This window comes from Leopardus geoffroyi, chromosome B4 (assembly GCF_018350155.1).
Source record: "Leopardus geoffroyi isolate Oge1 chromosome B4, O.geoffroyi_Oge1_pat1.0, whole genome shotgun sequence".
Lineage (NCBI taxonomy): Eukaryota > Metazoa > Chordata > Mammalia > Carnivora > Felidae > Leopardus > Leopardus geoffroyi.
The window spans coordinates 103,466,424-103,484,802 of record NC_059341.1 but is presented as its reverse complement, the minus strand read 5'-3'; the positions used below and the strand labels follow the sequence as shown (position 1 = coordinate 103,484,802).

Sequence of the window (18,379 nt, the reverse complement as noted above, 5' to 3'; positions counted from 1 at the left end):
GATACATATTGACTAAATTATTTATGAGAAAAGGTTTATCAGTTTATATAATCAATGGCATTTTATGGGAGGGCATTTATGAGTTTTATGTTTCTTCTGTTTTTATTTGATTTATTTATTGATTTTCCTTTTAAAACAGTCTCAAGTTTAATGAAAAGTTATAAGGGAGTGGCTGGATGGCTCAGTTGGTTGAGTGTCCGACTCTTGGTTTCAGCTCAGGTCATGATCCCAGGGTCCTGGGATCAAGCCCTGCATTGGGCTCCACGCTGTGTGTGGAGCCTGCTTAAGATTCTCTTTCTCTCCCTCTCCCTCCCTCCCTCCTTCCCTCCCTCCCTCACTCCCCCTCCTTCCCTCCCTCTGCCCTTCTCTCCTGCTCAAGTGCTCTCTCTCTCTCAAAAAAAAAAAAAAATGTTATAAGTACTGTACAGAAACTTTTGCCCCTAAATTGTTTGAGAATAAGTTGCTAATCTCATGTCCTGTTACCCTCAATTTTCTTTCTTTCTTTCTTTCTTTCTTTCTTTCTTTCTTTCTTTCTTTCTTTCTTCCTTCCTTCCTTCCTTCCTTCCTTCCTTCCTTCCTTCCTTCCTTCCTTCCTTTCAATGCTGATCAACGCCAACTTTAATTCTTTATCCCCACACTATCTGATAGCCACCAGTTTCCCAATCCTAGCATTGGTTACTAACTTATAAATCTTAAGGTAAATTCTTCTCATTTACCTAATGTTCAGTTTCCATCAGTTTTAATATACCCCAGTATAAATACCATTACTGAGTGCTTTGTATGAAATTCAGTATTCTATGGATGCCATAAAGTTGTGGGATGGAACAGGAGCCTTTGCCTTTTATGTGAACTTCAGCAGTACTGTGGAGACCAAGGCAATTTTGCTTGGGTAAAGCAGGATTTATTTTCATTTGTAAGAGAACCCTCTTGCAGCAGTTTTATTCAGTTCTAAAAATGGTAGCATTCTTTTAAACTATTCTTTCAGAAGCAGCCACTAAGTAAATGGAATATCGGATTAACCCTAAAAATGTAGGCCTTGGTTAACTTTGTTATTCTGCATATAATCATGATAAAAAGATTGGGATATTCTTCATATTTCTAAGCAAAATCTAATTTAAAAAAGCTTGTTCTTACCAAACTCCTAAAAACAGCCATTTGAGAGGAAACCACTAGAGCATTATATCACCTCAATGAAGCTGTGGGTATCGTTACATGCATCAACAAATCTACATGGCTAGCTTCTGCATTCCACTGTTACAGAAGTTATTTTACACCTGTTATACCAAACAGCAGTTAAACACTGAACTATAAACTTCCCAATAAGATAAAGCAAAGACAGAAGCGTTTATCTTATTAGATACAAGATACACCACCACTTATAGTCTTCAAACATTATTGCATTTTAATTTTCATAATTTGACAGTGCATTCATGGAACATTCTGCAGACAATGAATTTTAGCAGACAAATTAAAGGACACTTTTAAGCAGATATGACTGTCCTAAATTGTGTATCAGCTCAGAATTTTACAAACATCACTTATGTTAGCAGTAATAGCGGAGCTGGAGAGTATTCGTCTTTTCCCTGCTGCATGGCGAGAACCACCAGTAGCATGGTGGACCTTGTTACCCTTTCCAAGGCCACATTCTCATAGCCTCAGATGTCAGCCCTCACATCTCCCTGTGCTTGTAGACTGGTTTGGTGATTCACTGTGTGTCAGGATTTCTTCTGATAGCTTTATGGAATTGATCAATGAGGATAACTTGACAGAATTTGTATGTGGAATCTTTGCCAACCTAGTAAGAATTCAGGACTCTCAGACCCCCACAGTGGTGTCCAGCTCACTCTTCTGCAAGAGACTGAAGGCTTTGGGAAAGCTTTAGCTGGTTAATGCCATGATGAGCAGGCTTTCTGTAGGCCGCACCCTTAGGCACTTGGTGTTTGTGGCCACCGCACTGCACACAAATCCAAAAAATGATATAACCTTGCTTGGCCTTGTATCCTTGTGTGTGTGCTTTTTTGGGCCAGTTTGGGCAAGGGCCCTGTCGAGTACAGAGAGCTGGTGGTACTACCAGAAGTGTACCCTGAGAAGAGAGCGTGTTACATTGGACTGCTTCTTCCTCCATAGCTCCTGGATGTACCTGTAAACACCCATCTTGGCTTACCTTTGAGCTGATGGTTGCCACCAGACAGAAAGGAAAGAGCCTTTCTCCCCTTTCCTGTGTATTTTTTACAGAGACTCCTACATAACCACAGGACAGCTTTTAAAAACAGGAAATCAGGGACACCTGGGTGGCTCAGTCAGTTGAGTGTCAGACTTCGGCTCAGGTCATTATCTCATAGTTCATGAGTTGAAGCCCCACATTGGACTCTGCTGTCAGCACAGAGGCTGCTTTGGATTTTCTGTCCCCTTCTCTCTCTGCCCCTCATTCTCTTTGTCTCTCTCAAAAAGTAAACATTAAAAAATAAAAATAGAAAATTAAAAATGACACATTCTTGCCATCTGATATTTAGATCTTATTCAGGTTTGACCAGTTGTCCCAATGATGTTCTAAGTATAGCAGAAGGATCTAATTCAGAATCATGTGTTGCATTTAGTTGCTGTTACCTCTTTAGTTTCCTTCACTCTGAAACAGTTCCATAGTGACTCTTTCTTAATCTTAACACTTTAAAAGATTATAGGTCAGTTATTTTATGATATATCCTTCAGTTTGGGTTACCTAATGTTTACGCATAATTAGATTCAAGTTATAGATCTTTGTCAGGAATATCACAGAATTGATGCTATATTCTTCTCATTGTGTATCCTATCAGGTGGCACATAATTGTAATTTGTCCCATTGCTACTGCTGATCATTCTGGTCATGTGATTTTCAGGCTTCACTTTCCCTTTCTTAATAAGTATTTTGTGGATACTTTGAACCATATAGATACCTTAATTCTTTAAACTTTCTATCACCTTTCTGTATTTATATCTGTATATCTGTATTGACTCACTATTACTTATTTTATCTGATGGGTTATACCCTGTTACTGTCTGTACTAGTTTTCTAGTGCTGTTGTAACAAATTACTACAAACTTATCTTAAAAATAGTACAAATTTATCATCTTACAGCTTTGTAATTGCAAGCCCTACATGGGTCTCGTTGGCCAAAATCAAGGACTAAAATCAACGACTTCAAGGGCTTAAATTAGGGCTGCATTTCTCTTTGGAGGCTCTAGGGAATCCACTTCCTTGCCTTTTCCAATGTTCTTCCTTCTTCCATCAAAGCCAACAGCGGTGGGTTGAGTACTTCCTACATTTTGTCATTCTGACCTTTCTTCCTTTTTAAAAATACAATATGATCCTATTTTTATTTAAAAATGTGAATATATACTATGTATGTGTTTACATATATATTACACATATATGTGTATGTTAAAAAATCTGCAAGGTATTACAGTAGTTTTCTCGGTTGCTAAATTGTAAGTGTAGTTTATTTTATTTTTGCTTATCTTTTTTTTTTTTTTTTAATTTTTTTTTTCAACGTTTATTTATTTTTGGGACAGAGAGAGACAAAGCATGAACGGGGGAGGGGCAGAGAGAGAGGGAGACACAGAATCGGAAACAGGCTCCAGGCTCTGAGCCATCAGCCCAGAGCCTGACGCGGGGCTCGAACTCATGGACTGCGAGATTGTGACCTGGCTGAAGTCGGACGCTTAACCGACTGCGCCACCCAGGCGCCCCTCTTTTTTTTTTTTTTTAATTTACATCCAAGTTAGCAAATATTGCAATAATGATTGCAGGAGTAGAATCCAGTGATTCATCCCCTACATATAACACCTAGTGCTAAAGCACCAAGTGCCCTCCTTAATCCCTCTTGCCCATTCAGCTCATCCTCCCACCCACAACCCCTCCAGCAACCCTCAGTTTGTTCTCCGTATTTAAGAGTCTCTTATGGTTTGGCCCCTTCCCTGTTTTTATATTATTTTTGCTTCCCTTCCCTTATGTTCATCTGTTTTATATCTTAAATTCCACATACGAGTGAAGTCATATGATATTTGTCTTTCTCTGACTGACTTAGTTTTAATTAGCATAATACTCTCCCGTTCTATCCATGTTGTTGCAGATGGCAAGATTTCATTTTGATTGCCGAGTAATGCTCCATTGTATGTATATACCACATCTTCTTTATCCATTCATCCGTCAATGGACGTTTGGGCTCTTTCCATACTTTGGCTATTGTTGATGGTGCTGCTATAAAATACATTGGGGTGCATGTGCCCCTTTGAAACAGCACACCTGTATCCTTTGGATAAATAACCTAGCAGTGCAATTGCTGGGTCATAGGGTAGTTCTATTTTTAATTCTTTGAGGAACCTCCATACTTTTTTCCAGAGTGGCTGTACCAGTTTGCATTCCCACCAGCAGTGCAAAAGGGTTCCTCTTTCTCCGCATCCTCGCCAACATATGTTGTTGCCTGAGTTGTTAACTTTAGCCATTCTGACAGGTGTTAGGTGGTATCTCATTGTGGTTTTTAATTTGTATTTCCCTCATGATGAGTGATGTTGAGCATTTTTTCATGTGTTAGCCATCTGGATGTCTTCTTTCTGACCATTCTTCTTAGTCGTATCTTCCTCTGACTTTCTTCTGCCCCTGTCTCCCCCTCCCTTTTCTTTTTGAGGGGGGGGCATAAGTGAGCAAGGGGCAGAGAAAAAGAGAATCCCAGGAGAGACAGAGAGAGAGAAAGGGAGAGAAAAAGAGAGAGAGAAGCACGGCTCACCCGAAGGGGGGCTGTCTTCCACTTTTAATAACCCTTGTGATTACGTTGGGCTATCAGATAATCTAGGATAATCTTCCTATTTAGGGTTGTTGATTAGCAACCTTAATTTCCCTTTGCCGTATAACCTAATAGGTTTGAAAGTTACAGGGTTTAAGACATAGTTGGGCCTATGAGATAATCTAGGATAATCTTCCTATTTAGGGTTGTTGATTATCGGCCTTAATTTCCCTTTGCCACATAACCTAATATGTTTGAAGATTACAGGTTTAAGACCTAGACGTTTTTGAGGGTCGTTATTCTGCCTGTCACACCATCATCATTTATTTTGATCAAATTATCCCATATTTTGCCACTGGGAGCTCATTTGAACTTTTGTATCCTTTGCCACTTCTCCATTCTTGGAATTGGAATACTTCCTTGGCATAATATGATATTACAGGCTCATCTTTAACTTTCCTACACCAACCTTAGAAGCAGCTATTTCTTTAAGAAGCCAAGGAGCTCTGATTCCTTTTACTGGAAAATATTTTGAAGGCAAGATATGCACTGTAGGTATGTTTATGTTATTGAAGTGTCACCATTCCTGGTCCCTCTCTGAGTATAGACTACAAAATATGTGTATATCTATATATACATACATATGTGTACATATCTATTTTGTCTTCTGTCTGGCTACCTACTTACACCTATCTGGGTAGATACTGAAATGAATTTATACTGATAACTTTCAATTCTAATCTCATAGGGTTTTATTCTAGTATTTGTAACTCTCTTTTGTGAGAAACAAACATCGAGAAACTTGCTTCCCATTATCTGTAATGTTTTCTTATTTGTTCAATCCCTTGTATGTAACCTATCTCTCATTGCCACCCTTTGCCTGTATTAATGCCCTCCTCACCACAAGTGGGTTCTGCTGATATCCCATGTTGGCTTTCCTTGTGCATGAACACTCTGCTGACACTCTTTAGGCTTGGGCATCCTGGATGCCCTCTCTATCCTGCTTGAGTTGTGACTCGCTGCCCTAGATCACCCCTCCTCTTCCACTCCCCAGGATTCCTTCCTTACCCTGCTTAGCTTCTGTCATCCTGTGATAGGCTGCCCTTCCTAGGGTCTTTCTTTGTTCATGTTCAGACTCTGAGACCTCATGCTGGGTTGCTTCTCCTTGGAGACTTTTCTTCTTCATGTAGGGCTCCAGTCTTCTGATTGCCTGGTTTGGGGCACTGTTTCCTCCCTATCTAGCTCTGCCGTATCTAATGGCTTTAGGACTGAATCATTCAGAAAAAGAAGGGGAATGATGAGTTTTTCCTGTTTTAATCTTTGTTAATTTGATAAAGTTCTTGTTTTGTCATTTTTCTTACTGTTTTATCAATTATACATTACAGATACTTTGTTCTGCATTCATCCTCAGCAGCGTATCTTGCTACATTACATATACCAGTATAGCTACTTTAATTTAGTCCTGAGGGCCAGTTAGCATGTTATGCCATAATTTTATTGAGAGCTATGGCTTTGTCATTAATTAGTTTGTTTGAATAACTTTAGTATTATTTTGCTATATTTAGTTGGGCTTGTATTTCTCTGATCATATTTCACACATGCTTTTATATTTGTTTATACTTTACAAGTTCTGATCTGCCAGTGCACCTGTAAAGACAATTCGTGGGATTTCCTTAGTGACCATTCTAAGCTTAACTGAAGCAAGAATGTCTTATTTAAACTTACACAAACAGTTGGTGCCTTGCCAACATTTTCTAAGCTCTATATAGGTCTTTCTCCTTCCCTGTAGTAATATAAACCATCCCATTGCAAGGAAGATTATTTCAGACAAAGTATTATTTTAAATCAGTTGTGTAACAGGCTTTGAGGTTACCGGAAGGTCTAATTACATAGTCTTTGAAACTTTTAAGACCAATGTCAGTCTTAGCAGTTGTTTTTTTTACAAGTCATTTCAATGATACTGGTATTTCTCCTCCACACCCTTCCCCCCATTTAGACTGGAATTGTCAACTTTAATAGGTGTAGTAATTATTGAGTTGTTCTTTGTTGCCACAGAAATATAGAGGCTTCTAGTTAACAAATCTGAGGTGAAGTTTACATTTGCGTAGAGTATTAATGTGTAAAAAACATCAAGCATTTTCCGTTTTAAAATTATTATAATTTTAAGGGTGCCTGGGTGGCTCAGTGGTTGAGCATCTGACTTTGGTTCAGGTCATGTTCTCATGGTTCATGAGTTCAAGCCCTGCATTGGGCTCTCTGCTGTCAGTGCAGAGCCCGCTTTGGATCCTCTGTCTCCCTCTCCTTCTCTACCTTTCCCTGGCTTGCACTCTCTCTCTCTCTCTCTGTCTCTCAAAGATAAATAAACATTAAAAAATTATTGTAATTTTTAAATTATAAAAGAGGATCCCTGCTCTTGATTTTGTTTTTTTCTAATATTTTCTCTTTTTGGCAAGAGTTTTAGAGATTACTTTAAACTGCATCTGTAATTGTCCGTCTTGAATACACACACGAGAAGCAGGCTACCACTCCTCCCAATTTCTTCTTCTATACTAGTTCTCATACAAATATAGTCTATCCATTTTGAGAAACATTCCATTATGAAGGAATGTAATTTGATTACTAGAATTACCGTGAAGTAACATTTAGCTACAAAATGTGTAATCTAATAAAAGACCCTATTTAAATCTACCAATAAAGAATAAGCTTTGGGTGCTTGGGTGGCTCAGTTGGTTGAGCATCTGATTCTTGATTTTGGCTCAGGTCTTGATCCCAGGGTTGTGGGTTTGAGCCCTGTGTCGGGCTCTGCACTGAGCATGGAGCCTGCCTAAGATTCTCTCTCTCCCTCTGTGTCTCGCTATCATTCTGTCTCACTGTAACAACAACATCAACAACAAAAAAGTAATAATGATAAGTTTAAGTGTGTTCTGTCTGTTTCAGAATCTAACTATTGAAAAAATAGATATATAGAAATAAGCTTAAATTCTAATTGTTTACAGATCTTGACATGAACATGGAACAATTTGATCAGGTTCTGATTTTATCAATTGCACCAAACTAGCTGCATAGAAAATACTGTGTGAGGGGCGCCTGCGTGGCTCAGTCAGTTGAGTGTCTGACTTTGGCTCAGGTCGTCATCCCACAGTTCGTGGGTTCGAGGCCCGCATTGGGCTCTGTGCTGACAGCTCAGAGCCTGGAGCCTGCTTCGGATTCTGTGTCTCCCTCTCTCTCTGCCCCTCTCCTACTCATGCTCTGTCTCTCTCTGCCTCTCAAAAATAAAGAAACATAAAATAATTTAGAAAATACTGTGTGAAACTTAATTGAGATATGTTTCAAGTGACTAGTTGTTAAAAAAAAATGCTGCAAGAAATATAGAAAACCGATATTATACAACTTCTGTTAGTATACTTAATTGGAAACTTGTTTGATCCTGACTTTAAGTCATTTATAATTGGGTCAAAATATAAAATTAGTATAATGCCACCATACTGTTGCTGAAAACAATCTTCATTTCATATTTCTACATTTGTTAAAATTCTACTCTAAATCTGTTATTAGTCAGAGTTTTACCAAAAGTATTAAGGAAAATGATTATGTTAAACTTCAGAAATATTATTTATTGTAATCTTGTTCCTATCATTTCAATCAATCTATCAGTAACCCACAAATCAGTAAATCCAGTAAAGGCTATTCTCATTTAGCAATTCTGCTTACTCCATTTCAGTGAAAGGTAGTCTGGATAATCAAGCTGATGTCATCTTTTAAAATATTTCAATTATAACCAAAATGAGAGAAAGGTGTTGTTTTGGAACCTATGGCATTATTAGCATTTTTTTCCTAATGCATATTTAGACATCATTTAATGTTGTGTGTTAGTTTTAGTTCGTGTAGAGTAAGATTAGGGAAATTTATAAATGAAAACCTTTACGAAATGTTAGTTGAGTGAGGTGCCCGAGTGATATGGTTGGTTAAGCATCTGGCTCTTGATTTTAGCTCAGGTCTCAGTCTTGTGATTCTTGAGTTCGAGCCCTGCATCGGGCTCTGCACTGACAGTGCTGAGCCTGCTTGGGATTCTCTCTCCCTCCCTGTCTGCCCCTCCCCCCGCTCATACTTTCTCTCTCCCAAAATAAATAAATAAAGAGAAAGATTAATAAAAAATGTTGAATACTGTTTGTGAAACTTTAGGGGTAAAAGTTTCATATGAAATCATTATCATCTACATTCCATAAAAGGTACTTTAAATGGATACACATAAGCTTAGTATTTCTTTCTACTTTATCTAAATAACCAGTGACTAAACATTTTAACCTAGTTATTTTGGTTTCAAAAATAATGTTAAAACTAGGTTTTATAAAGTATATTCTTTGTTGTTATTTGTTAGAGATATTTTCAGAGAAGATTTGTTTTACATGTTTGACGTATAAGGTACAAATACTCTGCCCCGTCTTTAGGAACTGCCACTTTAATGACAAACAGATAAAAGACTCTTTCGAGAAAGTTTACTTGCTAAGCTTTGTTACAGTCCCTTCTTGTAAAAACATCTGATGCCCAAAGGAGAGTTAAAATATCTTCAAACCAACTGTCAAAGCATGGCTTCTCCAGAGGTAATCCTGGTAAGGGGTCAAACTCATGCATATGGACACTTCTAGTATCTGTCTGTCCCCTGGTTATTTTCTGCAACTGGTAAATTCCAAAGAGGTACTTTTCTGTAGTGTCACATTATTAGGGGAGTTATTTCCATACATTGTCCATACATATTGATTGTATATTATTTGAGCTGAGGTTTCGGAGGAAAAAGACTCAAAGGTGGGAATCCCTATCTTCCAGAAAATAAGACGTATGCCATACATGAAAAGTTGAGGTAAACATATTCAAATAAGCAGTTTAAGCTTTCCTAATGGGAATATACTGACTTGGAATAATTGAGACAGATTTATTGAAATTCCACATAGAAAAGTTAGTAAAGATTTTTTCATATTCCTGCTTAAAAAAAGTCTTAGTTGTGGAATATAAATTGTAAGCCTATTGTAAAGGAGTTGTGCAAATTTTTGTTCATTCATGTCCTTTAATCCCCAATAATCTAATAAAATACACAATGTTACTCCTATTTTAGAGATGAGAAACTGAGACTGATAGAAGTTTAAAAACTTAGCCATGGATGCCTGGACGGCTCAGTCAGTTAAGCCTCTGACTTGAGCTTTGAGCTCCACATTGGGCTTTGTGCTGACAGCTCAGAGCCTGGAGCCTGCTTCAGATTCTGTGTCTCCCTCTCTCTCTGCCCCTCCCCCGCTCATGCTCTGTCTCTGTCAAAAACGAATAGACATTAAAAAACAACAACAACAACAACAACAACAAAAACACAACTTACCCATAGTCTCATAGCTACTGAAGCCTGTCTGGTTGGAACTTGGATCTAAATCTTACTGTTAACCATATGGTTTGCTGTACTGTATAATGTCCTTTATTATACCATGCAATCAGTATTTGCTGTTTTAGTCTGGAATCTAGTCATTTTATAAAGGGAGCTTATTCTCTGATTTTAACATCATTTGTTCTTTACTGTAGAGTCTCTCTTGGAGATTTTTAATGATAACTAGAAGAAAAGAATTAACAATTTTTAAAACGACTCATTTCATTTTGACTGGTTTTATTAAAATGAAATTGCAAAAAATATTTGAAGAGCCTGAGTTATTAAAAGATTGAACAGAAAAATGCCTGGTTATTTGCAAGGTAATAATTTCCCCACCTCAATGGTTAATGTTAACTTTCAGCAACCTTTCTTTTAGATAGCTTACCATCAGCTTTTATGCTGATTATACTTTCTTACTTTTTATTTTTAGGTGTCTTTGAAAATAGGCATTAATCATTATATGTATGTGGTGAATTTTTTTTTAATCGAGGGCAAAAAAAAAAAAGTGGAGGGAGATGTATATGATTCTAATTGTGTTCTTAATGCTTATTGGCTTCCAAAAAAAAGTTGATGGGTTGATGAATGATGCTTACTTTTTCCATTTTCTGAGTTTTAAAAATCTTCAAAATTTAATCTTAAAAATTAAAAATACACTTTTAAAAAAGTGAATGGTTTTGTCTGAAAAATCAGATGTAGAGTCTTGTTTAGTCTGACCAGCATTGTGAATTTTTAAAAGTATTGATATTTGTTCCATATTAGTTTCTTTCAAAATTAGACATGATTAACTGATTTATATAATCTGGAATTGTGTTCTTGCACACACACCCAAACTGATGTCGTTATTTTTACTTTACAGGAGCCATCTAGAACAGTTTCAGGCAGATATAAAAGGTAAGAATCCTTAAGTTTTGACCTACAACATATAGTTAGACATGGCTTAACTAACTAGAACTCTTTCAAACACCTTGTTGAAAAATAAGAAACCTTAATATCATGCTCTTAAGAAATTACATTTGTAGGTGGGAGTATAGTCCTTTCTGTCTGACCATGATTTATTCTGAGATACCCTGCTGTCTTGGAAAACTGTACATACCATGGATTTGTATGGGACTGATGAAATTAGCAAAATAAAAACTTAGAATCAGTTTCCCTTATATATTTGAACATTGAAAATACTTATACTATCTTTATTAGCTTGGACTGCCATAATACAACACCATAGAAAGGATGGCTTAAACAGAAACTACTTTTCTCATAGTTCCGGAGGCTGGAAGTAAGAGATCAGAGAGCCAGCAAGGTCAGGTTCTGGTGAAGGCCCTCTTCTGGGTTTTAGACTAACAACTACTTGTCTTGTCCTTAGTGTGGTAGAAGGAGCCCAGGAGCTCTCTCAGGTCTCTTTTATCAGAGAACTAATTTCATCCATGAAGTCTCCACCTTTGTGACCTAAGCACTTGCGAAAAGACCCCACTTTCCTAATATTACCATGTAAATGAGGATTTCAACATACGAATTTGGGGGGATCTTAAAACATTCAGACCATACCAAGTCCTCTGCACAATGAGCGTTGCTTTTACCAGAAAATGTGTTTGAGTGTGTATGTACCTGTATAGGAAGAAAAGCAAAATTAGATATGAGAAGTTGTTTAATGGAGATTCTTGGGCTATTAGCTTCCTTTTTCCCTGTTGAAGTCGTAAAGATTACAGAAGATGTGGTCATACATGTGCAAACAATCATAGAGTCATGGTAGACCTTATCAAGTGTTTATAATGTCCAAGGTGCTTTACATAGAAATCTCGCATTCAATTCTGACAATTATCTTAAAAGATAGGTACAGTAGGTATAGTATTTATGTTCGTTTTGTAGATGAGGGAAGTAGGGTTCAAGAGGTAGAATAATTTCACAGGGGTACAAAGCTAGTTAACAGTAGAGTCTAGATTTGAACTCCGACAACCTAACTTCAGAACACACGTGCTTGTACCATCTACTTAAATTCATACATATAAAACCTTTTATTTCCTCTATTTGTATGGTAAAGTTTAAAGTATTTTGTTGAAAGTTTTGGTTATTACATTCCATCTAAACTAAAACATTGATTAAGAGGAACTTTAATTTTAATACATATAAATAAATACACAAATTGAATAAATAAAATTTTTTTTGTTTATTTGTTTTGAGAGAGAGAGAGCACGTGAGTGTGGTGTGGGGGGTGGCATAGAGAGAGGGAGAGCGAGAGAATCCCAAGCAGGCTTCCGTGTCTGTGCTATCAGCAAGGAGCCTCACATGGGGCTCAAACTCACGAACCATGAGATCAGGACCGGAGCTGAAATCAAGAGTTAGTTCAATCCTCAACTGACTGAGCCATCTAGGCACCCCTAAAATTTAATTTTTAAGTTTTACTATGGGCCATAATATCTATTAGTGGTAGAAAGGAGTAAGGCCAAGATAATCAGTAATCGAATTAAGTAGGTCTGAAACTGTCTCAGGTGAACTATGTTTGTTACTGCTTCTTTAATTTTCATTTCTGAGTAATTTTGATTTAGGTATAATGAAACCTGTGCTTCCTTTTAGCTTCTGACATTTTAAAAAAAATATTTTATTTTTAGAGAGAGAGCACGCACAAGAGCATGAGCAGGGTAGGGGCAGAAAGAGAGAGGGAGAGAGAGAAAATCCCAAATAGGCTCTGCACTGCCAGCATAGAGTCTGATGCAGGGCCTGAACTCATGAATGTGAGATCATGACCTGAGCCAAAATCAAGAGTCAGACACTTAACCAACTGAGCCACCCAGGTGCCTCTAAGCTTCTAACATTTATACATGGCTTAATAATTTCTACTTAACATGAATAGCTTAAACTGGAAATCTTTTCTTTTGCCAGAAATTATTGCCAAATAGCTCTGATTTGGTGTATTTTCAGGCTACCTTAAACCAAAAAAAAATTTACCATTAGTTTTTGGTTTGGGGAATAAAGATAAACTTCAGTAACTTAACAAATGTATAAGTATTTATTTATTAAATAATAAACATTGAATTATAATTGATACTTTTCAGATTAGTGTTAAGTAGAATCAACAAGGGAATAATTTTCTTATAAATACTCATCAAAAACTTTATGTATCATTGTGTTAAATCAGGAAGAAAATTGGTTTTCCATCATGTATGTGTTTATTATAAGCTTTTTAGATCATTTTACTTGGGACCTATTCCTGCATTGGTACTTTTGTTATTTTTGTTACCTAGAGCATGTTTTGTTACTTTTCAGCTTTCAAAGGTTTAGCCCTGGGGCGCCTGGGTGGCGCAGTCGGTTAAGCGTCCGACTTCAGCCAGGTCACGATCTCGCGGTCTGTGAGTTCGAGCCCCGCGTCGGGCTCTGGGCTGATGGCTCAGAGCCTGGAGCCTGTTTCCGATTCTGTGTCTCCCTCTCTCTCTGCCCCTCCCCCGTTCATGCTCTGTCTCTCTCTGTCCCAAAAATAAATAAACGTTGAAAAAAAAAAAAAATTTAAAAAAAAAAAAAAAAAAAAAGGTTTAGCCCTGTTTAATATTGTTATAAAACATACATTCTTGGGGCGCCTGGGTGGCGCAGTCGGTTAAGCGTCCGACTTCAGCCAGGTCACGATCTCGCGGTCCGTGAGTTCGAGCCCCGCGTCGGGCTCTGGGCTGATGGCTCAGAGCCTGGAGCCTGTTTCCGATTCTGTGTCTCCCTCTCTCTCTGCCCCTCCCCCGTTCATGCTCTGTCTCTCTCTGTCCCAAAAATAAATAAAAGTTGAAAAAAAAAAATTAAAAAAAAAAAAAAAAAAAAACATACATTCTTAAAAGCTTCTAGTCATTATTCACTGACTTACAGCAACTCGTTGTTTGAATACTGTCTAAAAAGAAAAAAATACTAAAAAAATAAAACTAAACATAAAACTCAAGATCTGTATCTGAAATTATCAATTCCTTATCTAGAGGAATTTGTTAAATTGTGCATCAATAGTTCGTTACTTTCATTAATTTGTCAGCAAGTTGTAGCAATGACTAGGGAATGGATGTTCCTTGGTGATTTGTGTCTGCCGACTAATGAGGATTTAAAAAAAGGAAGAATGGCTAAAGATTAGAAATTTGACCTCATATGTTAGAAAATATTTTCAGTACATCAAATAACTTATCTCCTGTACACAGCTAGACAAACTCTTAAAAAATCATTACAGGGATGCCTGGGTGGCTCGGTTGTTGGTTAAGCATCCATCTCTTGATTTTAGCTCAGGTCATTATCTCATGGGTTTGTGAGTTCGAGCCTCACGTAGGGGTTTGTGAGTTCGACCCTCATGTAGGGCTCTGTGATGACAGTGCAGAGCCTGCTTGGGATTCATTCATTCATTCATTCTCTCTCTCTCTTTTTCAAAATGAATACACTTAGAAAATCATTAGATACAAGAACCCACAAGACTAGTTTGTATGTGTGCTGTTATAAATTATGAATTTAATATGTAATTTTTTCTTACAAATATCAAGAATGTACTTTTTGAGCACTGAGTTTGTTACACACTCAATCTAGTTAGGCTGTATTTTACTGAATCAACTTGTTTATCTAGAGCATCTCTTAAAAACTGATACTAATTTCCTTTTTTTTCTTTTTAAGTGTTTTCCTCAACCCCCCCACCCCCGTTTTTTTTTTTTGTTTTTTTTTTTTTGTTCTTGAAAGAACAGAAAGAAAGAAAAAGAGAGGGAGTGTGACAGAGTACGAGCAGGGGAGGGGCAGAGAGAGAGAGAGAGAGAGAGAGAGAGAGGAAGATACAGAGTCTGAAACAGGCTCCAGACTCTGAGCTGTCAGCACAGAGCCTCAGGAACCGTGAGATCATGACCAGGGCCAAAGTCAGCTGCTTAATCGACCGAGCCACCCAGGCGCCCCCTGACTAATTTCCTTTTTGAAACATGTTTAGAAACTATTTGGAGGTGGAGATAATGAAATTTCTGAAATTCAAGGTTTAGGAAAGATGGATCAGTGTCAGTGCCATGTATTTGTAGGCTTTTTTTTTTTTTTTTCAATGTGTGACTTTGTTAATATGCTTACTTGGTTAAGTTCATAGTGTGTTGGTTAAAACAAGGATTTTTTTTCAAAGGCAAGACAGATTATTAGATGTGTGCTTATAGATAGTCTGCTCAATATGATATCTAAATAAAACTGTCATACACTTCAAAAAAAAAGACCGTTCTAAAATGACTTGCAATGGGTAGGATTAATCAGGGTGTATAATTTACCATTTTTATTTAAGTAATTCAACCATCAAGAATGGTTCTGATTAAAAAACATGGGAAACAAGCTAAGACAAATACTAAGTTTTGTTCTCACATAGTAATTAACTGGTTGTTTTGTTTTCACAAATATATTTAATTCAGTATTAATTACTTTATTAAGTAATTGTGCCAAGTCATAAGTGCTTCTAAGTCATCCTCCTTTCTAGTAACCTTAATTTTAGGTTTCATTTATGTAGCTTTAAAAAAAATTTTTTTTAATGTTTATTTTTTATTGAGAGACAGAGACAGAGAATGAGAATGGGAGGAGCAGAGAGAGGGGAGACTCAGAATCTGAAGCAGGTTCCAGGCTCTGAGCTGTCAGCACAGAGCCCGACGCGGGGCTTGAACTCACAAACTGTGAGATCATGACCTGAGCTGAAGTCGGACGCTTAACCGATTGAGCCACCCAGGTGCCCCTTTAGGCTTTTTATTTGTTTAACTGTGAGCATAATAGACATACAGTTTTGTATTCTGGTGTGCTGCTTAGTTAATATTACTTCAGCTTTTATGTTTTAAAGAGAATGGCTAGTATCAATAGCGTTCTCTGCTTTTCTCCCTTTCAGTGATGTACAGAACTGCTCATTGTAACTGCTTTGGTGACCCATAATTTCTTTATTTTTTATTTTTATTTATTTAAGCAATCTCTACATCCAACATGGGGCTCAAACTCATAACCCCGGGATCAAGAGTTGCATGTTCCTCTGAGACAACCAGCTGCCCTTATTCTTTATTTGGATTAAATGTGACTATGATTCTTTTCCTTCAGAGCCAACATTCTCTAACAGTCAGTTCTGCTATAATACTTGTTTTTGAAAACTAAAATTTGTCCCAGTTGATATATTAGGGAATAATTTGACCATAACACAAATTTTATGTTTGCTTATGCACAATTTTGTTCATCAGAAACACTAAGCAAACATAGAAAACTATCCAGCTCAACTGAACCACGGAGGAATACACAAAATATACACGTCACACATCTACCAACTTACCTCCGTATGAGCCACAGCCATTCGTGTGTGGTGTTACAACTTCCCATCTGATTTCAGATAACTCTCCTTTTTACACTTCACTTACTGTGAAAAAGAGAGGCCTCACTTTTAAAAGATACTATATCTCAAATTCTTATTATCTCAGATCTGTTGTTTTTGAGCTAATATACAGAGAAGTTCAAACCTTTATTTGTCACTTGATTCTTAAACTCTTTCATTGGAAATTGAATAGAACCTATGTAAGTTTAGAAAGTGAATAATTTATTCAGAAACCATTTTCATGCAAGATTTACGATGTCGCAACTTTTTTCTAAATAGAACTTTATAACCATTGTTTTAAAACCAGTAGTTCTTGTTTGATTGCACTTATGTTTTGAGAACCACTGAGTCACCAGAAATTTCTTCGGTTTGTTGGTCAGGGATCAAACCAAAACAATCAGCGAAATTCTTTGCAGGTGAGAATTACAGACTAAAGACGAAAGGTATCTTTTGGTAGTTGAAGAGAAACAAGTCGTCTTGGGACTTGTTTCTAAAGAAATCTATTCCTTCTCAAGATGTCGTATTTTTGTATTAGTATATTCTGTATTTTACCAAATGGTGTAAGGCATACAGTATTCTAACTGTGGTTCTTCTGGTTAATGGATCTTGCAAATGACATGAATGTCAAAAAATGATCATTTAAAAGTAATTGAGACACTGGTACATTTTGTGGACTGAATTGTTTCCTTATGGATTTGTGAACTTTTATCTATGTTGTAAATATTATTAGCTAAAATTTACATAATATTTATTATGTACCATACACTCTTAACAGTACTTTCCTTATATGTTAATTCAGTTAATTTTCCCAACACCCTTATGAGGGAAATGTTTCTTTATACTCATTTTACAAATGAGCAAACTGAGGTACAGTGAAGTTTAGTGACTTGTGTGAGATAAGACAGATACTAATTGGTTGATTTTATCAACATATGTTGATTTACCTTATGTTAATGTTAATTTGCCTAGTATGGGTAGAATGTAAGATGTTTGCTTCAGAGTTTGATTTAGCTTATTTTGACTCCCAAGTAACTGGACAGTACCAGTAACTGGATTTTTTTGTTTGTTTGTTTAACATAGTTCTTTTTGCAAAGTAACTTCCACTTCAGTGGCTTTAGATTTCACAGAATCTCCTCAGCTGTCTTTACTTTGGCTGCAGTATGGGAGAATAACTTTTGTTCTTATAATCTTCAGTTCCAACAAAATCTAAAGTTATCTTTATATTCATGAAAGAGAAATTATGTAACAATATTTTGTGCAGTATCATTTTTAAGTGCATTTTATGTATTATATTTCCTTGGATATTGATCACTAATCTGAACTTGCTATTCCATATTTAATCTCTTTTTTAGAGAGTTTTGAGATATAGTTCAAATGGTTCATGATGTTTAAAAGTGTACAATTCAGTGGTTGATAGTACTTACTTACACAGTGTTGTGTAGCCATGACCACTATCTAGTTCCAGAACTACTCTCCACCAAAAAAAAAAAAAAAAAAAAAAAGGGAAACCCCATACCCAGGAAATGGCCAGTCCCTATTTTCGCCTTCCCCTTAGCTTTAGCAACCAGTACTCTGCTATGTGTTTTTATAGATTTGCCTATGTTGCGTAATGCATATAAATGAAGTCATACTATATGTGGCCTTTTGGTCTGGCTTCTTTCGTTTAGCATTATGTCTGCAAGATTTATCTGTGTTGTAGCCTGCCTGGATAATATCACAGGATGGACATTTGGGGTGTTTCTACTTTTTGGCCTATGTGAACGTATTAGGAACATTCATGTGTAAATTTTTTGTGGTTCCTATTTACTCTTAATAAATACATAGACATTTTTCATATTGCTTAGTTGAAGACTTTTCTGAAAAAAATAAAATGGATGTTTTATCAAATATGTTTTGAATAGTTGTGAG

At 36.7% G+C, this 18,379-nt stretch overlaps 1 protein-coding gene across 3 annotated transcripts in view; it reads left to right on the top strand.

Moving 5' to 3' along the window:
- PAWR (pro-apoptotic WT1 regulator) overlaps nucleotides 1-18,379 on the top strand; it is a 139,751-nt gene that overhangs the window by 86,247 nt on the left and 35,125 nt on the right. For all 3 annotated transcript variants that reach the window (XR_006709467.1, XM_045466299.1, XM_045466300.1), the window contains exon 3: nucleotides 11,024-11,058. Coding sequence is in view for 2 of the 3 variants with exons in the window: in XM_045466299.1 (XP_045322255.1) it covers nucleotides 11,024-11,058 (35 nt within the window). In the remaining variant the exon portion in view is untranslated. The remainder of the gene's footprint in view (nucleotides 1-11,023; nucleotides 11,059-18,379) is intronic.